Here is a 19,880-nt window from a genome sequence, read left to right as displayed (position 1 = left end):
AGATGAAGTATGGCCGCCATAATGTTGCATTATTCAGGCTCGCCTCTTACTCCCTTTTCTACTTCCGGGTAAGTTGCGGCAATGGCCGAAACATACAAATCAAAGCAATGTATGTTTCATGCTTTGTTTCAAAACGAAAAAACAGAAAAAACAAATCAAAACTTTGTTTATTTGATTTTATTTTGAAACAAAAACAAATTAATGAAGGAAAGGCACACGGATTTTGTCACACGATTTATAGTATTATATAGTGTTGGTTTTACGACTTAAGTCTATGCAGTCTATTCTAAGAAAAAGCCGAGTTGAATTTGGATCTGTTGTGGAGCATCTCTTTTATGAAGCAGAAACAAAGACTCTGCCGCGAACAGCCGCCTCCCCGCAGTGAGCACATCAGTTGCTTTCACTTGGCGTTTGCTTACATTCCCATCACTCCACATGTTCCTCTAGAGTCAGTGACTCCGCACATGTGTGGAAGCGTGTTGGATGATTGTATACTTTGTTCTGTGTGTGTACACAAATCTTTTTTTGAGGTTTGAAAAGCCGAACTACTTCCACAGGCAGGGTTTTTTTTTTTTCCCTACGAATGCATTCCTCTTCTAATAAAGACCAGAGCTCTGCTGGCAATCCAGCTCCAATAAAGAGCTACTGTTTCCCTGGCCGGGCCGACCGTAAGCGTGGCCGCGCCGCGCTCTTGTCCCTGAGTACTTCCACTCATCCTGTCATCTGATATAGGATGTTGATCACAGATTGATTGCTCTCATGTTTCTCTCTATTTAGTCGTGAGCCAGTGAGAGTTTTTGTTGTGAAAGATTAATGGAAACAGGATCAGGAACAGAACCTCGGTCGAGCAGATGTTGGAGGGTTGCCTTTTTTTTTTTATCCGACATTTTCCACAATGGTTTTTATCGAATGAAATGTTTACTTTACGTCATGACTGTGCTGTTTTATTCCTCATGTTTTGACTGGATCGGAATCCATACACCTTGTTTCCTGTCTCGCCACGAACCCGACAATCTACCTCTGTGTCAATCTTTGTTTATCTCATCATCCTCTTGTAAGTCTGTCGTTGACTCGGTGCAGCTGCAGATAAGACTCTTATCTTGTTACTTCTTCATCTGGCGGGAAGCTGGTCCCGTAAGGTGTATCATTCTCTCTTGTTTTCAACACGAAATGCTTTATCCTCACATTCCGCCCTGTCAACTGTACGTCCCCTCGGCAGGACAAAGCCTTCAGTCATGACTCCGTCAAATAATCATTACGGCGTCTTAAGTACCTGTGTGGAAAGGTGGAACTGGCAGTCAAAGCTGTGGAATGTGCCCCAATAAAGCTGCCTTTGAATGCAAGCTCAGGAAATGTCATAACAGCAGAGGGGGAAAAAAGGCGAAGAAGACGTGGATGGATAGCTGCGATTCATTTTCCAGCTGCTCTGGGCGACGACAGCTGACGGTGGTGCAGAGCGCCGTCTTCTCGGGGAAATGAACTAGAACAAATGGCTAGTTGCTTAATGAGTTCTTTTTTACATAAATACTTATCTCTTGTGTCCATAGAAACAACATATGCATTGAAAACAGGTCTGCACTGATAATAGAAAAACTTGACTTTTAATCTAACTAGCTCGTCCTTTGATCTCCGACTGAAGAATTATGGGACAGACTGAGGTGGAGATGTGAGCTCTCTCAGTACGAACACAGCTTGTAGACTTTGTCATGACATTTCCAAACCCTCTCACCGCCACCATGCAGTGGCTCTGCTCTGACTCTCTCACTTTTAACTTCACTTTGATCACTTTGCTGAGGGGCGTTTTTGGTGTCCTCTCTAGACTCTTGACAGTCGTTTGGCCTACAAGGGACCACAAACCCCGGTTATGGTTGGATGAATGTTTCGTCTTTACCTGTGCAGTCGGTGCTCCGACAATTCTTATTTGATCTATAAACCTGTGAAGCATTGATAACGTTAATGCAATTCTATCCCCAGAACATACACCAATAACACTTTGCTGCTGGATCCCCTCAGCGCTTTGATTTTCTCAGTCGATGGATGAAGACGGCACCTTTTAAAGGCCCATTTACACTCCCTCTATATATGAAATTGGACCCATCCACTGATCGTATATTTCCATGCGTTCTTTGCATTGGTATTGCTGTTCACCCATATATCCACCAGGGGCTGCAGCTGTTTATGTACCTCATGCACAAAAAACGTAAACGGAGGCAGCGGTTGGGAGCGGAGGTATCTGGTAGTAACAGCAACACTGACCCCACGGCTTCTGGTGGTACTTGGTCCGTGTCAGTAAGCTTTGTGGAAACATGCAGAAATACGGATGACATGAAAGCATCCAGATCCGTACGCAAAGTTGAGCACTAATAGACCTCAAGGCAGACTGTACAATGCCCTCTGCCTTTTTCCGAAGCCCCTGATCTGTACAATGAGAAAATATGAAGACATTCTCCAGCCTTACTCTAGACCTCTTGTATAATACTATAGCGACCCAAAATGGAAGGCCTCTGAGTTGCATGGGTAGTGTATACTTCAGGTAGCTAGATACTGCAAGCCTCTTGACTTCCCTTAAAAGATGAGCCTCAGCCCGAAGAGCTGACCAAACTGAGTGTGTGACCCATTAAATCGAGGCGCTTGGATGCATCCAAGTGGCCCGTCTCATTGAAGCCTTAATATGTTGCTGGTAGTTTGATGCATTTATTCTAATTACTTTGTTAACATGACATCCACTCAGTTCTATTTAGTAAATATCGTGGCTAACAGATGGTTGTCATTCTGACAAACTGCCGCCCGGAAGCCCCGTCACCTCTGCAAGCGTGCAGAGTGCAACACCATACCATCGCTGGAAAAATGGAACCAAAACAGATTGGTATCATCCCCCCCCGACCACCACTCACTTCACTCTCCTCCCACGCACGTGAAGATATTTCATTAACGCCCTGGAACGCATGACTAACTTCTCTGTTGACTGTGTACTGTCCAACTTTACAAGATAAATAAGTGTCAGAAAAAACTCCCCCCCGCCAAAAAAAACACACTTGAATCTATTTGTGGTTCAAAGCACACGGTAAAACATTTCATGAATATTGAACGGTTTTGAGGGTTTCCGAGTGAACGCACAACCGGGCCCCGTGTGACATTGTTGAATAATTGATTGCAGTCTTTATTTGTCACAGTGAGGAGTTGAGGCCTCGCTGAGGGAGTCTGGCAGGGATGGCTCCCTCTACTGTCTGAGCCAAACAGTAACATCAAGTGTTGCACTCATGTCACTCTTGTGTGACTCCAGATGACATGTTGACAATAAGACTGACAGCAGTGGTACATTTCTCATGTATTTGTATTTACACAGGTATGAAATCAAGTACGACAAGGAGGACTATGTGCTGAGAGTGAAAAAGGCTTCCATCAACGACGAGGGGACCTTCACCTGTGTGGCGGAGAACCGCGTGGGGAAGCTGGAGGCGTCGGCCACGCTCACCGTCCGAGGTACGCCACTCAGCTCCCGCATAACTGTTGACTGCCGACACTGTCGAGTGTATGAATCTTTTGAATTATTTACATTTCCGAGTGAAGCGTCAACACTTTCTGCAGCCACACACACACCCCACACCCACGTTCCGGTGGTCCGCTAGCATCGCCACGCTGTAATCAGCCAGTCAGCAAAGCCATTTCACAGATTACTGGTGCACACCGGCGGTCCCACACCTGGGGTTTGCAAGGTTAATAAAAACATTCCAGCTATAATTCTCCCTGTTCTCACCACCCTTCTTCCCATTAAACCCATGTGTTTAAGGTCTCTGCGGAGCACTTTGAAGCAACACGGGGGTCCGCGGGGAGGGAGAGCAAGGTCTTTCTCGGGAGCTGGGTTCTTCACAATTGAATTGGGTGTTCTTTTTTTTCATGACAGTGAAGCAGCATATGGCCACACGGATATGTGTTATGTTCTCTTGAAGCCCACTTGTTTATATTCACTTCACTGTCAAAGCCATGTATGTGGCTGCAGAGTCATCGAAGCAGGCAGAGGAGGTCCACTTGAGGAAGCGAGGAGCGCTGCAGTCGCCGCCTGCTGGGCCGTTTGCATTGATATGTTCATGGGAACAATGAATTTACTACAAATATAGTTGGCTCAAGTGAGTGCAGCAACAACGCTGAACACCTTTTCTATTTGACTGCTATGAAAGCTACCGCTGTTGCAGTGCATTTTGGGACTTTGACTGTCACACCGTTCGACCATTCAACGTTAGCTTCCTGAGGTCGAACTACTAAATTCTGCCCCCTCAAACGCCAAAACCAAAGCATGAAGCTTTCTGCTGCTACACAACCAGACCAGCAGTCTACAGATGACAACATGACTCAATATAGTTGAAGCTACGCAGAGCAGTCCGGCATGAAGCATTAAAACAGGATCTCGCCTGGGAGACCGCCATGACATCACTTCTTATTAGCGACTGTTTTTCAGGCTTAATTTCGGTTGACTTTGAATGAAGGCAGATATTGTTCAGCCTTTCATTATTTCTCTCGACTCTGGCTTTTCTAAGTTATTTCTCCGGGGAGAAACAGTTTACAACGTCGGACTTTTCGTGATTTTAACGGCTGCTTGAACAAATTAGATTGGAGTTTTGAGGCTCCACTGTGTTATCAAATGATGTGGGAGCCCAATTATGATTATACTGCCGGCCTTATGTGGCACAAGAGTCACTTTTAATTTGAAAGTTTTTTAGCATTTAAAAAGGGTGGACCGCTTTGCACAAACCTGAGAAGGGCTTCGATACAAACCTTAGTCTCAGTCTCCTGTTGTAAAACAGAATTAAAATTCCCTGTTTGAATATTACATTTTAGCAATTCTGTTATTATTATCATCCAATAATCATTGCACTCTTTAGTGAGCAACTATATTTATTAGTTACTGAACCAAGTCAATGTTCAACATTCGGCCCTCACAGCACATCTGGACCTCCTCTCTCTGTTTTTTTTTTTTCTTTTACCAGCGATGATTTCATTCATTCTGATTTGCTATGATTTATTTACGTATTTTTTTGTTTTGTTCCTCTGTTTTTTTCATGTTTGTGTGTTCTCTTATTTGTTTGTGTCGTGATTCCACTCGGCCATTGTTGTTTCTCCAGATGGGAATGTTGGTAAGTACCATCCCTCTGTGCCTCTGAGTTACCCTCCATCCTGCATGTCCTCTTCATCCTCTCCCACCGACAGCCTCCACCTGACCTAGCTGATCCAGGCTTCCCGGCCCATTCACGGGTTGTTTTATGAGCTTTTCTCTAAATACTAACATTAAAGCTAATGGCTAATTTAACACGTCTCTCTTGGGCAATTGTTGCTTTAGAGCTCCTGCTTTAGTTTATTGACTGCCACTAACTTACAGACCGTTTTCTCATTTGTCTGTATTTACCTTTGAGTCTATTAACGTGACGCTTGCTTGGCGCACTTTTGGGTGAATAATGCAGAGTTGGCTTGATTTCACACTTATGACACACATACTTTTCATAGTCATGTCTCCTGTGATGGACTAGGAAGCTGTCCAGGGTGTCCCCACCTCACGTCCTGTGTAGCTGGGGACCATCTCTGGTCAATGGTTGACAATTTCAGATGTGTACTTTTAAGATGGATAAAAAGTGTGTGTTGGGAAAGAGGGTTTAAATGTAATTTTTGGGGGAAGTTGGTTGAGTGAATTTATGTTTGGTTTTTCCCGGAGCAACTGTATCAGCCAATGAAATATTTTAATGGAGAAGCAAATTGACTCTTAAGAGTTCGTCTTCAGTCAGGTCTTTTTTTCTATTGGCCGACCATTGGTTCCGCCCCTTGTGGTAAAATCCTCCGTGACATATCTTTTCAGCTCTCTAAAAGAAGTCCCTATAATGTGTCTCTATGATATTTATTGCTGATATTTTTACGAATGATGTTTAGTTTGCGTGACAAAATTAATGAAACAGAAAGGACATTACAACAATTTAAGGAATATTTGAAATATTTTTAAGACTTATATGTATTTGAACTTGACACCCAGAGAGGAGTTGTTAGGATGTGTGCACGCAGGTCAAAATACTCAGTGAAAGCTTTAACTGCAACTGGATTACTAGACGCTTATATCGACAAGCTTTGTGTCTGAGTCGTGGCAGACTGAGGAGGTTAGAAAAGATCGCATCTGCAGCAAATAAAATGGCTCATACTTCCTTCTTTCGAGTTTCTTGTAAAGGTTTTTGTCACCATAATGCATATTCAAGTCTTACAATTACAAGAGAATTGTGTGTCATTGTCTTCTCATATGGTCTCGGGCGTCTCAGCTCGCTAGTTCTGTGGCCATCTGTGGATTTCTGGAACAGGAATCCGAGTTCTGTTAGTCTTGGCCCGGGTCCCTCGGCGAGCTGCGAATCCCTTGTGATCTCCCCGAAGACTATAAAACCGTCAACCCAACTTTGATACAGTTGGGGGATGTAATTGTGCTGTGTAGTGAGAGGAAATCAACATTAGTATAAAAGGTTTCCTCTGGAAAACGTGGAGCGCGGTGAGACGGAGAGCGGAGAGAAAGGGGATGCCAGGAGTGGGTGTCAAGACTGGCAGAAAAAGCCTGACACTGCCTCATTGGCAGGACTGCAGTTGCCAAAACAGCAGTGCTGTGCTGCGATTGTCAAACTGTCAGCTTCCAGTAAGATGGAGGAAATTGCACATTCAATGTTCCTGTGGAAATAGACAGTAATTGCTGTCGACTTCTGAATAAAATATGATTGAATGTGGGACTTAAAAGAAGGAAGAAATGCTTGAGAATTGGTGGGCTGAATGAATGTCTGTCTATCCGCCCATTCATTCTTTGCACCCCCAAAAAGCTTTCTTTTTTTCCCATCCCACTCCAAGACCAGCAGCTGTGACTTGTGATGAATTCAAGTTGAGTGAGCAGAGGGCAGGAAGCAGCGTCTTTCATGTCATTAATGGGCTCTGAATGCAAACAGAACCTGTGGAAGTTCAACTGTCACGCTTTTTATTGGGCATTTATTTTGGGTCTCTGGCCTCGGGTCGATGAGCCGACCTCAACAGAACAGCGTCCATTCATTTGCCGTCTTGATAGTTGGTTGTTTTTTCCCCCAAAATTTGGCTTCAGAACCAGTCTAGTTACACATGTTTTGCGTGAATTTTGGGTCTTTTCATTAAAGTAGCCTGAAATATTAAATATTTAAGTTAAAGGTGAAGTTATCAATGACTTATGGACATTTCCTGCTGTGTAAAAGATGTAAAAGCAATTTAAGATAGATTAGAAATAAAACAAAATATAATGTTATTTTAATTGTTTTAATTTTTTTATTTTATTGTCCCGAAAAGCACTAAATTGAACATCACATTACACTTAGAATGCACATAAAATGTATCAGGAATGGATTCATATATATATATATATATATTTTTTTTATATATTAATTTATATATTTTTTTCTTTATTTTTGATTATTTTATTTTTGGGCCGCTTTATACAGTGCATGTTTCATTACAAATGAATGAAAATACATGAAATACATTTTTAAAATAATAAATATATACAATTTTTTTTACCTTCAGACCCTAGCAGAGCGAAAGAGCAGCGCTAAAGGTCACTTTTTCTACCTATATTAATGATCACTTTCACTGCAGCATCAGGATGTAAGTGGTTTATTTATAGCTCTGTCATTAATTTGGAACTCAGAGTAAAAATACTGCTGGTGTTTGACAGGCATTTGTTAAAGATCAATTTTTTGTTTTGTTTTTGACCAAGTTTTTCGGGAGTCGTCCCAGGAAACACTTAAGAGACTCAATTGTGCCCAAGTGGAAGTTTCTGAGGAGAGGGAAAACTGGGCCTATACTTCGGCTGCTGCGACCTTTATTTGTTTCCCTCGAATAACTATTTTGTCTCATCGTATTAATATTCATATTATTCAAAATCACTGTCAAATGAACCAAACAAATCCATGATTCATTGTTAACATAATTTAATAATGCATCCCCACACTTTCTGTCCTCAGATGATGGAGGACAGTTGCATGGTGTTAAATCATATTTCCGTCGAGCGGCTAGTGAGCCAGTGTGTGGGATGAAGCGGAGCAGAGGGAACGGAACCCTTGCCAGAGCGTGATTTAGGAGGTCTGTATCAGGCCCGGCATTGAGAGCCACGAGATATCCAAGCTGCAGAAGGCCAAACAGGAAGGCTGTAAATCTGCAGCCATCTGTACCGTTCCCAACTGTGTGTATCTTTGACAAATACACAACTCCAAAAAGGGATTACATCAAGAAACCTGCCAAATGGGAAAGAGTTTGGCCTCCCCAAGACCAGCTGGCTCGTCTGAGAGAGGACTTAGATGGAGGAGGAAAGAAACAGAGAGGCGGCAGGGATGTAGTGTCGCCACCATTCCTGTCTCTGTCTCTCGTCTTTGTGCTGAAATTCTATAGTTTTGCAACACGTTTGGACAGTAGCCTGTGCGATTCCGGAAAGTGAATCCCAACCTTGACAAAATGACTTGAAATTGAGGTCACATTTATTGAAGCCCATATTCGGTTTATACAAAAATGAATATGGGTTTGCTCAACAAAAAAATGATGGACCACACTTCTTCTTCTCTACTATGGTCTGAGCTTCATTTAGTTGACAAACTGGCATCAACACGTTGTGTGTTGCCACGTTGAGGGTGTCAAGTAACACTATGAACTAGGGGTACATCTTGCCTCGTCTCCTGTTGACCACCTGGGGCAGTCACACAGTTTGGCTTCAACCTTCCAAGTGACAATTTCAAACTTCCTGTGTGGACTCCTCCCACTTTCTTGACCCTGTTAGATCGAGAGATGGTCCTGGGTGTGAGTAGTTGTCTACTGTCCTCTGTCTCAGAGGTTACATGGTTGATGAAGCTCGGAGACATGGATATGGTCATGGACTGCTTGGAAAAAAACGTTAAAATACCTGTAAAATAAAAGAAAACCAACTTTCAAAAGCACCAACGAAGTGGTTGTTAGAGTACCAGCAAAGAGTCAAACGAATAAATGGAGGTTAAGTACACAAACATCTCTGTATTTTGGACTGAAATCTGTTCCGAAAAAACAAGTTCATTTCCTGGCAGCGATATGCGCGGAAGATAAATGGCTCACTGACCTGACACGCAGAAATGGTCAGCAGATAAGAAGAAACTGAAACCGTATCTCTAAATTCTGGTGTTTTCGACTGCTTCTCCTTCCTTATTGGAAAACCACCCCACTTCTGTAGCCGTCTGCCTTCTGTATGAGTCGTCTGCGGGCATGGGTGTTCCTCTGTGCTGTGGCTGATCTTCCAACAAAGCATTGTGATCAAGATGCTTCCCTTTGTCAATGTCACTGTCATTCATTCACCTGGATGAATGGCTGATCTGTTTCCTCTGGAAACAGGGTTTGTTGGGAGCGACGGCCGCAGGTGCTGCATGAGCACACTTGATCATTCGGAACAATGCTTTTGCTTCAGTGAGCTTGACTTTCACTTTCAGCTCCTGGAGTTCCGGCTTACTGACACTCTTGACTCTGTCCTTTGACTCCAGCTGCTCCTCAGTTTGTCATCCGGCCCAGAGACCAGATCGTGGCTCAAGGCCGCACTGCAACTTTCCCGTGTGAGACCAAAGGAAACCCGCAGCCGGCGGTTTTCTGGCAGAAGGAGGGAAGTCAGGTGAGGATGGAACACATCGCACACACACCTGGATTATTTTGACACCTCTACTTTATGGCTCAGGGAGGCACTGCAACTATTCGCTGTATGGATGCATTTTCCCAGTCAATTTTCCAACTTTTATATTGTTTATTTTTATTCCAATGTGAAAGAAAAGTTAATTAAATTCATTTTTAAATCAAGAATGAGGGGAAAACTTTCAACTGTGAAGTCCACGTGAAAACTATTCTTGTGAAAGCGCATGATATTTCTGGGTTTCCGCCAGGATGTTTTGAGCTTGTGGTGGAGCCGCACAACGATGAATAAAAACAACCCAACAGAACCAGTCAAGAAGTGATGGAACGGAATGTCATTTACTGAATTGGTGACGGCAAAAACGCAAGCTTTTAGTCAGGAAAGTAAATCTGCCTCCAATGTAAGCGGTGCATCTCTTCAGTTCTACGAGCAATGGACTTCAGTCATTGCAATGTTTCTGTTGGGGATTTTTCTCTGAATAACACGCCGAAAACCGTCATGTTCACGTCCACCTCCTTGATGTGTTTCAATGTTTCCACTTTGTTTTTATGTGTTTGATCATGTGAGCGTTCATCTTCACAGAGAGATCATTTTTGTGGTGGCATGGCGGCTCTCACTGAAGCACTGGTGGTGCGCCATGCTAGTTCATATGTGGCAGAAACCACATTGTTTGTTCTAAGTTTTACCCTAAAATAAATGCATTATAAAATATACTCGCACAAAACCTTCCTGTTTTCATTTACAATGTATGTTTAAAAAAAAAACTGTCATGTGACAGCTTTCATTTTCCCGGTGAAGTTTACTGTGACTTGATTCTTATAAAAAGAAAAATTAATTCAAACAACAACGTCAACAGAACTGTAGATGTTTCACTGAAAAAAGTTCTATTGTATTACAAGAAGCAAAGTTGTACCTAACCACATGTACGAAGTGCGTGAATCCAAGCGCTCATGCTAACAACTGACCCGGTGATAAACTTTCCCGATGAGCCGGTCGCCTCCGTTTGACCCGTGGCTGATAAGAACGGCCCCATCCCTCACTGGAGGAGATAAGCCATTCAAATACCTGAATGCACTTAACGTCACCGCCAATTAGGAACCAGTGGAGGCTTGTAGATGTGCCAGAGATATGATTCAGCTCTGGACCCGGTTCAAACACATAAAACCGCCGGGTCAACAACCGCTGCAAACACCTCCTACAGCAACGCTGTACAAAGAGCATGACTCAGCAGGAGCGCTGCGGCTGAGCTCTATTATCATGACTGTGATGCTCACAAGTCAACACTGGTCAGGTGACAAAGAGGCTGCTGTTATTTCGCATGACAGGACGGAGATTTTTTGTGCGAATTACGCAATAGGAAACCAGAATCAGAATCAGGATAAAATTTATTGCCATGGTCAGTGCGGATCCCACCAACTAAGAAAGTGCTTTGCAATAAAGTGCTGTCAAATAAAATAAAATAAAATAGGATGGGTTTTTTCTTCAGGAGGTTGTTACGGATAAATGTTCCGACTCCGACTGAGAGTGATGGATTCACTCCGCCTGTGTTTTTCTTCCTGCTCCCACCAGAACTTGCTGTTTCCCAACCAGCCCCAGCAGCCCAACAGTCGCTTCTCAGTGTCGCCCGGCGGAGCCCTCACCATCTCCTCAGTGCAGCGCACAGATGCTGGCTACTACATCTGCCAGGCGCTGACTGTGGCTGGCAGCATTCTGGCCAAGGCTCAACTGGAGGTCACAGATGGTGAGCAACAACGTGTAGCTTCAGCCATGCGTCAGACACCCCTCATGACTGATGTTGAGAGTCCACTTGGAATAACTCATCTGTTTTGTATGATCAACAGCTGAAAGTAACATGGGTTGTTTCATGAGTCACATTGACTGGGTCAGGGTTCAGATGTATTTATTCAGTACCCAACGGCTTCTTTATAGTGGAAACAAAAAAACGATTCCAAAATTATTTTGGATTTTCAAGTTTTTGTTCCAGATAAATATAGATGAGTGGATTTACTTTATTAATCCCTAACTGGGAAATAGCTGATTTAAAATACTGATAAGAAGTAATAATCTTATCTGAAAATATTTTAATATGAACATGAAAAAAATAAATATTTCAGAAATGAAAACGTATCTTAGACATGTAGACATTTTACACAACAGAAATTTATGAAGTGAAAAAATGTGTTGATATAGTAAATATATCCCTTTTTAAAAGTCACCATCATGAATATTAGCATTGTCAAATGAATCCAATCCTCAACTTGTTAGTACAATTCATAATTAGGAAAAAAAGATATTCAAAGCGCTAAGAATTTGAAACAAATAAATAAATATGCCAAATGTACACTTTTATACATCAATACATTTTCGCCGAATAGGATTAAATCCTTCAAAAACTAAAGCATAAAACCTAAACCAGCATATATTTTGTTTATATAGAATATTTAAAACTTGAATATTTGAAAATAAACATATTTCTAATTCACTTAAAATTTGTTAACAGGAAAAAAAATTCTACTGTAGAATATATATATATATATATATATAAATATATATATATACATAATTAAGGTGCTAGTGAATAAATTACATAAATAAATTATGTATGGGTGGTTAATATATTACCATATAATTAAATTAATTCATGACAGAGTTTAAGTAAAACTTCCATTTACTCTAAACTGTAAACTTAAATTTCATTCAATTAATTTATGTATTTTTAATTACAATAAATGAAAACATACAGTATATTTGAAAATAACCAGTCACATGAACATGTACGCCAAATGACATATATAAAAAAAATAATTACAACATCAAAATAGAAGATTCATATGTTAGAACTAAATCTTAGTTTTAAATAATATATGAATATTTTCAGAGATTCACTTGTTCAAGAGTCCACACTGGTCCATGGCATATCTGGAGTGGAGCCATGTCACCTGTTGCCTCAGTAATTCAGTTACAGCTAACAGAAGCCAGTCAACCAGCCTCAAAACATTTCAACCGACCCCCACTTACAGTCAGGTGTAAAACTGACACCAACACTGTCCCACGTTCATCACCCGTCTTTCAATTCAATTATTCTACTTTACCTATCGGAGAGGAAGTGAGGCTTCGTCCTTGAGTTCCCACAAGTTTAACGGTGAGTGGGCGAAGACGAGCCGAGGAGAAAGGCGTGATGGAGTGCGTGAGTGACAATGGTGCTCAGTGGGATGAATGATGTGGTGCGGCGTGGAGGTGGGAGCATCTAATCTGCTCCTCCGTGATGGCCGTCCATACGTCTGCTGAAGCACCTGCTAGCTCCCAGATTAATCGACTTTTTTCCCTCTTTCAAACGGCAACTTTCAATAGGAGGAACACATTGTTGTGTCCTTCGCTTGAATAATAGATCGACTTTGAATGAAGAAAAAGCAGCCAGGCGATTGTAAGTTTTGTGTTCTTGCATGTGAGGAAGGTCTGAGAGGAAGGGTCGAGTACAGAGGGGGCAGGGGCAGGTCACGGCCACACCTGCTGTTGTCTGCCTGTGATTTACTGTCCCCAGACCCGGCAGCAGTCTGTGGGGTTCAAGGAGAGACGTAATGAGAAATTCCTGATCCAGAAAGCCAAGGCCTCCTGACCAGCCGCTTCCTTCTAATCTGTCACTCCTCGATGACACGACGAGACACATGGTGCAACCCATGATCTGAAAATTTTAACTGAAAAATATTTTCAGGAACCATGATGTTTGCCAATGACATTGTCATTAGAGAGGCAGGAGAATCGCAAAGCAAGAGGCCATCGTTGCTCATTTATTCTTGAACAGTTCAGGGGGCTGACTTTATTGTTGTGGGCATTATTGTTGTACGAACGCAGTTTAAGTGACACAAGCAACTGATATACAAGTAACATCCGACTTACGACCGGGATGGTTCCGACCAACTGGTCGTAACTCGGATTGGACGTAAGTTGAATGCCATTCAAAATAGCCGACGTGAGGGTTATAGGTGCTACTGTAGTGGTAGATGGCTGTGTGAGAGTGAGATGCTGGGACACTGTGCTGCCGTAACTGTCATTGCTGGGCTGCTACGTGCTGCGGTGCCACACATTGAATAAGAAAAAAAAGAAAATAAGCATCTGCTGGGCGTGGTCATAAGTACGGGTGTACGTAAGTCGAACAGGTCGTAAGTCGGATGTTACTTGTATCCGACATGTTTATATCTACAGGGTTGCTGTTTCATTACGTTACTAGAGACACGTTCCAGGCAACATTTGTCACATCAAATGCTGAAGTCGAACTATCTGAACTCTGGCAACAAGTCGCGGAACGTGCCTCCACGTTTTAGATTTTACGACGATATATGCTGATGATGAATTACTTGTATAGTCAATGAAGAGGCGCAGCTACAGTACGTGCAATGTACTTTGCGCTTCTGCTACGATGTAGGAGCAGAGGAGGCAACCTATTTGTGCCGTCAAGATTGTGACTTCACACACTTTTCAGACAACACTTTTTCAGTTGCTACAGTTGAAAAAATGGAATTCTGGCAACAAGTCGCTGCAGGTTGACCAATCTTTTTTTCTGCTATAAATACTATGTAGATAAAGGGCTACAATTCTGCCTCCTTTCCATCTGGAATGTTGTCGTTCCATCTGCATTGGACCCTCCCCCTCACGGGTTGATCTTCTTTTTTAACACAACAGGTGGAGGGAAGTCATTTTGGTGGCTGTAAGTAAGGGACTATCTTGGGTGCCAGTTGTCGCAAACGTTGCCAAGTCAGTGTGAATGTTCCGTTTAAGCAGCCTCCTGGATGCTTCCCAGGTGAAGCCCTGCTAAGAGGCCCTGGGACAGATCCAGGATGCTGTCTTTTGTTTGACCTGGGAAGACCTCAGCGGTTTCTCGGGGGGGGGGGTGGGATAGTCACCGCACCCGCTACCTCAGAAAAAAAGGAACAAATTGGACTATTTATTTAAAAAGTGGTGCGGGTTTTTTGGGGAACTTCCAGCTTGATAAGGAAAAAAGCCTGTGAAGGAGTGCAGCTGTGAAATGACACATGAACGTTGATCTCCTACAGTGACCTGCCTGCCAGCAGAAGTGGTAAATCATTAAGAAAACGGTGGATGAAAGCATCCTGTGTGGTCTTTTTGAGATTAACTGCTCACTAATAAAGGGCCCTTTAAATCAACTTTTCGCTCCGCTGAAATGTCAGCGCATGGTTTATGCTGGAATTCAACATTCCAGTGGGAAGAAGCAAGAGTGGACCTTCTTAATTTGGAATTAATCTCGAGAAGCGTGGTCCTGTGAGGGCATCTTATCTGCAGGGGTCAGGTGAACGTCATGAATTTCCATCCCGCCTCTGCTGCAAGTAAAGGTGTGATACTGTGTTGGAAGTGCAGCCAGGTAGACACATGAATTAGTCCCAGCAGGTCTGACACCATTAATCCATCCTTTATGATGAATGTGAGGACTGGGCTTCCAGGGGGCGCCACATTACTCTAAACATCTAAAGGTGTGAATGCTGGAGTGCCATTCACTCTGTGCAGTTTCCATGCAAAGCCAAGAAAGATCTGGCTATTAAAGCGAAGGGCAGAATTCACGCCGTAAATCTGGCCCACGCTGAGTCAGAAGGGGAGCACATCCTGCCAAACTGCACCACAAGGTCTATCATGGTGTGTAAAAATAAGACTACCCAGGCCGTGACTGGAAGGGCTCCGTATCCCTGTGCCACATCAGTGAAACTAGAAACCATTACTCAGCATTCAAATCCAGGACGGAACCGTCGCTCTGCAGCACATTTACAAGAGCTGTTTCTATAAATACGGATGTTTCCCGATAATGTAATAACACACTGAGGGATGCTAACTGATGCTATTGTGTTGCAGTCTTGACCGACAGACCGCCGCCCATCATCCGCCAAGGACCTTCCAATCAGACGTTAGGGGCAGACAGCGTGGCGTTGCTGAAGTGCCAAGCGTCAGGAGACCCCATCCCCTCCGTCAGCTGGCTGAAGGACGGGGTCAGCCTGCTGGGGAAGGACCCCCGCATGTCCCTGCAGGAGCTGGGGAGCCTGCAGATCAAGAACATCAGAGTAAAGACGACTCACTATTTTGTTTTGACCTTGTTTACATGGTGACCGAAGTGCTACAGTGATAATGTTCTATTAGTTTTATGGTGGACGTCAGTTTTGAAAACTGGAACTTTTTCATCGCAGTATTTGATGTCTACACCTCCCAAACACTACTGGTCAGAAATATTAGGTGGTGTAATACTTTGGAAAATAACTGTCTGGAACGTGAAAACTGATTTTTAAACAGACACAAGTACGCTACCAAAAAACGTTTGGTGAAGAGCGGTTGTTTGAACATGATCTGCTACGTAGGTGTAAGTACCAAGTAAAGTAATTGCAATATGAGGATAAAAATACCTGAAACACTGAACTGTCACCAACCTGTGTGCTGCCGCGTTGACGTAATTTCGTGAGGGATGAATGTTGTAACGTAGTTACATCCCCTGTTGACATCACCTCATGTCGAATTTCCGAGTCAGAAATTTGGTAAATCCTCACCACCCCACTCGAGTGCGCAATCCAAGATGGCCGCTAAGGTGGCCGAACGTAAACAGGAAGTAGAACATTTTTTATACTTGCAAATGGAGCGCGATTTAGTCAAGAAGTTGCTTATATCCAGACAAAGCATGCGTGTCACTGACTTTCATTGTCAATATCTTTTCTGCCTTAGATAACTGGAACTTGCGTTTTAACAACTTTATAATATCATAGACATTGACAAAGCTTAACAGTTATTGTAGCTTCCAATATCAGCAAACAATGCTTACATTGTAGCTTTGTTGATCTGGACATAGATGCCAGATAACCCAGTTGTCAAATGATGCTTGTTGAATGATGCTTTGCAGTGTTGGTCGGCGGCCCAACACTGCTGTGCGTCTTACAGACCTTCAGTATTGATTGACAACAGGAAAGACAACGCTCTGGACGCATGAATAGGCAGCATCGATTTTTCTTGCTAATAGTTTAAAACTATTACTTAGTGGAACAACAGCGAGAAGCAGGCGCAGCGCTGCCGGTCTGTAGGAGAGAACACATGCATGCACTTATAGAAGCACACGCAGATGTGAGCGCACGCACCCACATTTAGAGTAGATTAAATTTAAAAGGCCTCCTTTCCTCACTGCGAGGCCTCGGTGGAATATCTATTACGCTTGACAAAGCTGCTGACCACTGACATGTTATTTAATAAATGGAAGGACGGCATTGAATAAAAAAAAAAAAAAAATCGGGGGAAAAGACAACAAAGCTCTAAGAGGGATGGAGAGACAAGCCAGCTGTCATCGGTCCAGGGGGTTCTCGCAGCCCACCCTAACTGAATTAGCCGGGCTTTGTTGTGGTCGGCAGGACAGAGGGGGAAGTTGTGGGGAAGTGATGGAAGGGTGGCGAGTCGAAAATGGAATTCATTAGGAAATTAGCGTCAGCACTTTGAGGCACTCAGAAATGACGCACAATTTGGCTTGGGTGAAGTCGGCCCATCACTTTTTGGTGTTTCAGCTGTTGCACGATCGCATTAAATCTCTCAGCGTGATTGCTCTCTAATGGAATGTCTCTTTCAACATGATTACAGCGGGATTATTACGCCCTGTTTATTTACCTTCATGCCTCTCCTCTGCCGCAGCTCTCCGACTCGGGGATCTACACATGCGTGGCCACCAGCTCCAGTGGCGAGACGTCATGGAGCGCTTTTTTGGAAGTGAAAGGTAAGACGTTGTGAGTGAGTGTCTGCGCTGCGACGCCTTACCTTCCCTTCATCTTCTTCAGAGTCCACAGCAGTCGTGGTGACCAAGAACCATGAGGAGAACCAGCTTCCAGGCCCGCCGTCCAAACCTCAGGTGACCGATGTCACCAAGAACAGCGTGTCTCTGTCCTGGCAGGCTGGGACAGTCAGCTCCTTGCCTGTCACATCATATGTCATTGAAGCGTTCAGGTTCGTCCCCCAAACAAATCCAAATCCACCCAAATACGTTCTTGTGAGAGCAAGCGTTTTCCCCTACAGTCAGTCGGTGAGCAACAGCTGGCAAACCGTCGCCGACCACGTGAAGACAACCCAGTTCACCGTGAAGGGACTTCGACCCAACACCATCTACCTGTTCATGGTCCGAGCGGTCAGCGGTCACGGCCTCAGCGACCCGAGCCCCATGTCCGAGCCCGTCAGAACCCAAGGTAGGCGCAGAGAAATCCCCCAGTGCTCAGTCATAAAGGCATCACCAGCTTCCGCAGGAAGACAATTATGTCAAACAAAGATGCCTTCTTTCTGCCGTTAAGTGAGTTGCTGCTGCGCCTGCTGCGTTAATGATCATAACAACGGGAAGTGGCTTCATCACAATCTGATGACAGCAGAACCTCTGGCCTCATTCATGAAGAGAGACAATATGAAATACATAAGTAATATAGATTTCCCTCTCTCTACTCTTGTGTAACCAGCTGAAATATTTAAATCGAATTTGTCAATTGTTTGGCACCTATATATATATATAGTTTTCTGTTTTTTCTTTTGTGTTTAATTGTCATTTAAATTGTCTCCCTTGTCATTGTGTAACAACAGGGAGGTGAAGTTTTGCTGTTCTTGATTTATAGTCTCACAAGCTTCTCTGTCCTCGCACAATAATGAAAATCTGTTTTCAAAATGCTCAAAATTCACTCCCGCGCCTCAAAAGCAGACGCGGTCTATTGCTCGTAGCATCAAGCACATGCAAAATGAGAGCTGAGCTGGAAAGTGGAGTCAAAGTGTCAATTTATCTTTGTCGCGCAGTCTGACTTCATTTGTTAATGTGGCTGCGCTGTCGAGCCCCAGCAAGTGCCGACGAGTGACACGTCTTTAGGAACTTGGCTCTGCCAGTCCGTCTCCAACTCGGATGTGTTTGTACTGTACACGGCGGCGTCCATCTGTCAGAGGTGCACTCAGAATCCCTCTTCTTTGTGTCTTTCTCATGCAGACATCAGTCCTCCGGCTCAGGGTGTCGACCACAGACACGTCCAGAAAGAGCTCGGCGACGTTATCGTCCGGCTGCACAACCCCGTGGTTCTGAGTCCGACAGGCATCCAGGCCACATGGACTGTGAGTAAATCTTTTCATTTGAATTGAGCCAATTGCGGGTGTCAACAGCTACACATTAGCTTTGTGATGTCCCTTTTAAACCTTTGTTTTTGGATGAGTTATTGCCAGCTAGTGGTGAGTCTGTTGTGTGTGTAGTCAGTACTAATATGTGTGTTGTCTGGATCCATGACAAAAGTGCATTAGCTTTACCGTGTTACTGTTGAGGAAATTCTGTTGAGGAAAACTGTTTAACAAAGATGTGAGTTAATGTAGTTTTAAGTCAATCCGCCTTGAGGAACATGCGGCATCGGGGCCAAACGTGGCCCTTAACTTGCCTTCATAGGGACAAACTTGTGATACGTAGTCCTGCTGCCTTGGTATTTATCTTCAAATTAAATTTAAAGCAAGTTTAATTCTACTTTTAATAGTATTACTAGTTTAGCTTTTCAATTTCATTTTCATTTACTCCTGTTTTCCTTTGTAGTTTCTTACCACTTACCTCTGTACTTATTGCTCCATTACAGAACTAAAGAGATGAACTTCAAATGTATTCATTTTATTTTTTTTATTTTTGCCTCTGATACATTTAGCTTCTCACAGATGCTGCAGCATATTTTAAAACGTTTTGGAACAAGGACACTCCATTACGCACCCAGTGCACCTCAATCCCAAACACATGAAAAAAGGAATATCGTGTTCATTTTCCATTGCATTTTTGTATGTATTTCACCCCTAATATTGTCTTACTTTTTGACAAATATTGCCTTTCCTTTTCCAATTTCAAATAATAACTGCTTAAAAGTGCAATTAAATATCAATTTTGCCAAAAGAATATTCGCACTCCATTGTACAAACTGCTCCCGAAATGAAGTATTCAGTGTGTTCTGTCTGTTCCGATAATTGATTTGTTGCCATTGTACATCATATGAAACCACTGAGTCAAAATAGTGATTGATCTTCCCCATCCAAATATTTCCCTCGAGGCTGCCATTAGTTTTATGTTGGGAATTCCTGACAGGTCATTTCCTCTGCCTCCAGCTTTGATATTTTGGAGTTGCTGACTTAAAAGTACAGCGACATCAAATGTCGCTTTCGTCTAGCCACAAAAGAGACACTGTCAGGTCGCCCA

General features: G+C 43.2%; 1 protein-coding gene across 4 annotated transcripts in view; it reads left to right on the top strand.

Annotated features, from left to right (window-relative positions):
* Positions 1-19,880, top strand: part of robo2 (roundabout, axon guidance receptor, homolog 2 (Drosophila)) — a 317,321-nt gene that overhangs the window by 257,952 nt on the left and 39,489 nt on the right. For all 4 annotated transcript variants that reach the window (XM_053872787.1, XM_053872790.1, XM_053872789.1 and 1 more), the window contains exons 6-13: positions 3,347-3,483; positions 9,531-9,655; positions 11,240-11,411; positions 15,530-15,735; positions 17,333-17,414; positions 17,476-17,641; positions 17,711-17,877; positions 18,651-18,772. In XM_053872787.1, the coding sequence (XP_053728762.1) occupies positions 3,347-3,483; positions 9,531-9,655; positions 11,240-11,411; positions 15,530-15,735; positions 17,333-17,414; positions 17,476-17,641; positions 17,711-17,877; positions 18,651-18,772 (1,177 nt within the window). The remainder of the gene's footprint in view (positions 1-3,346; positions 3,484-9,530; positions 9,656-11,239; positions 11,412-15,529; positions 15,736-17,332; positions 17,415-17,475; positions 17,642-17,710; positions 17,878-18,650; positions 18,773-19,880) is intronic.

The sequence above is a fragment of the Synchiropus splendidus genome, chromosome 8 (genome assembly GCF_027744825.2).
Source record: "Synchiropus splendidus isolate RoL2022-P1 chromosome 8, RoL_Sspl_1.0, whole genome shotgun sequence".
Classification (NCBI taxonomy): domain Eukaryota; kingdom Metazoa; phylum Chordata; class Actinopteri; order Syngnathiformes; family Callionymidae; genus Synchiropus; species Synchiropus splendidus.
Note: the sequence above shows the minus strand (reverse complement) of the source record. Positions and strands in the feature narration are given on the sequence as shown.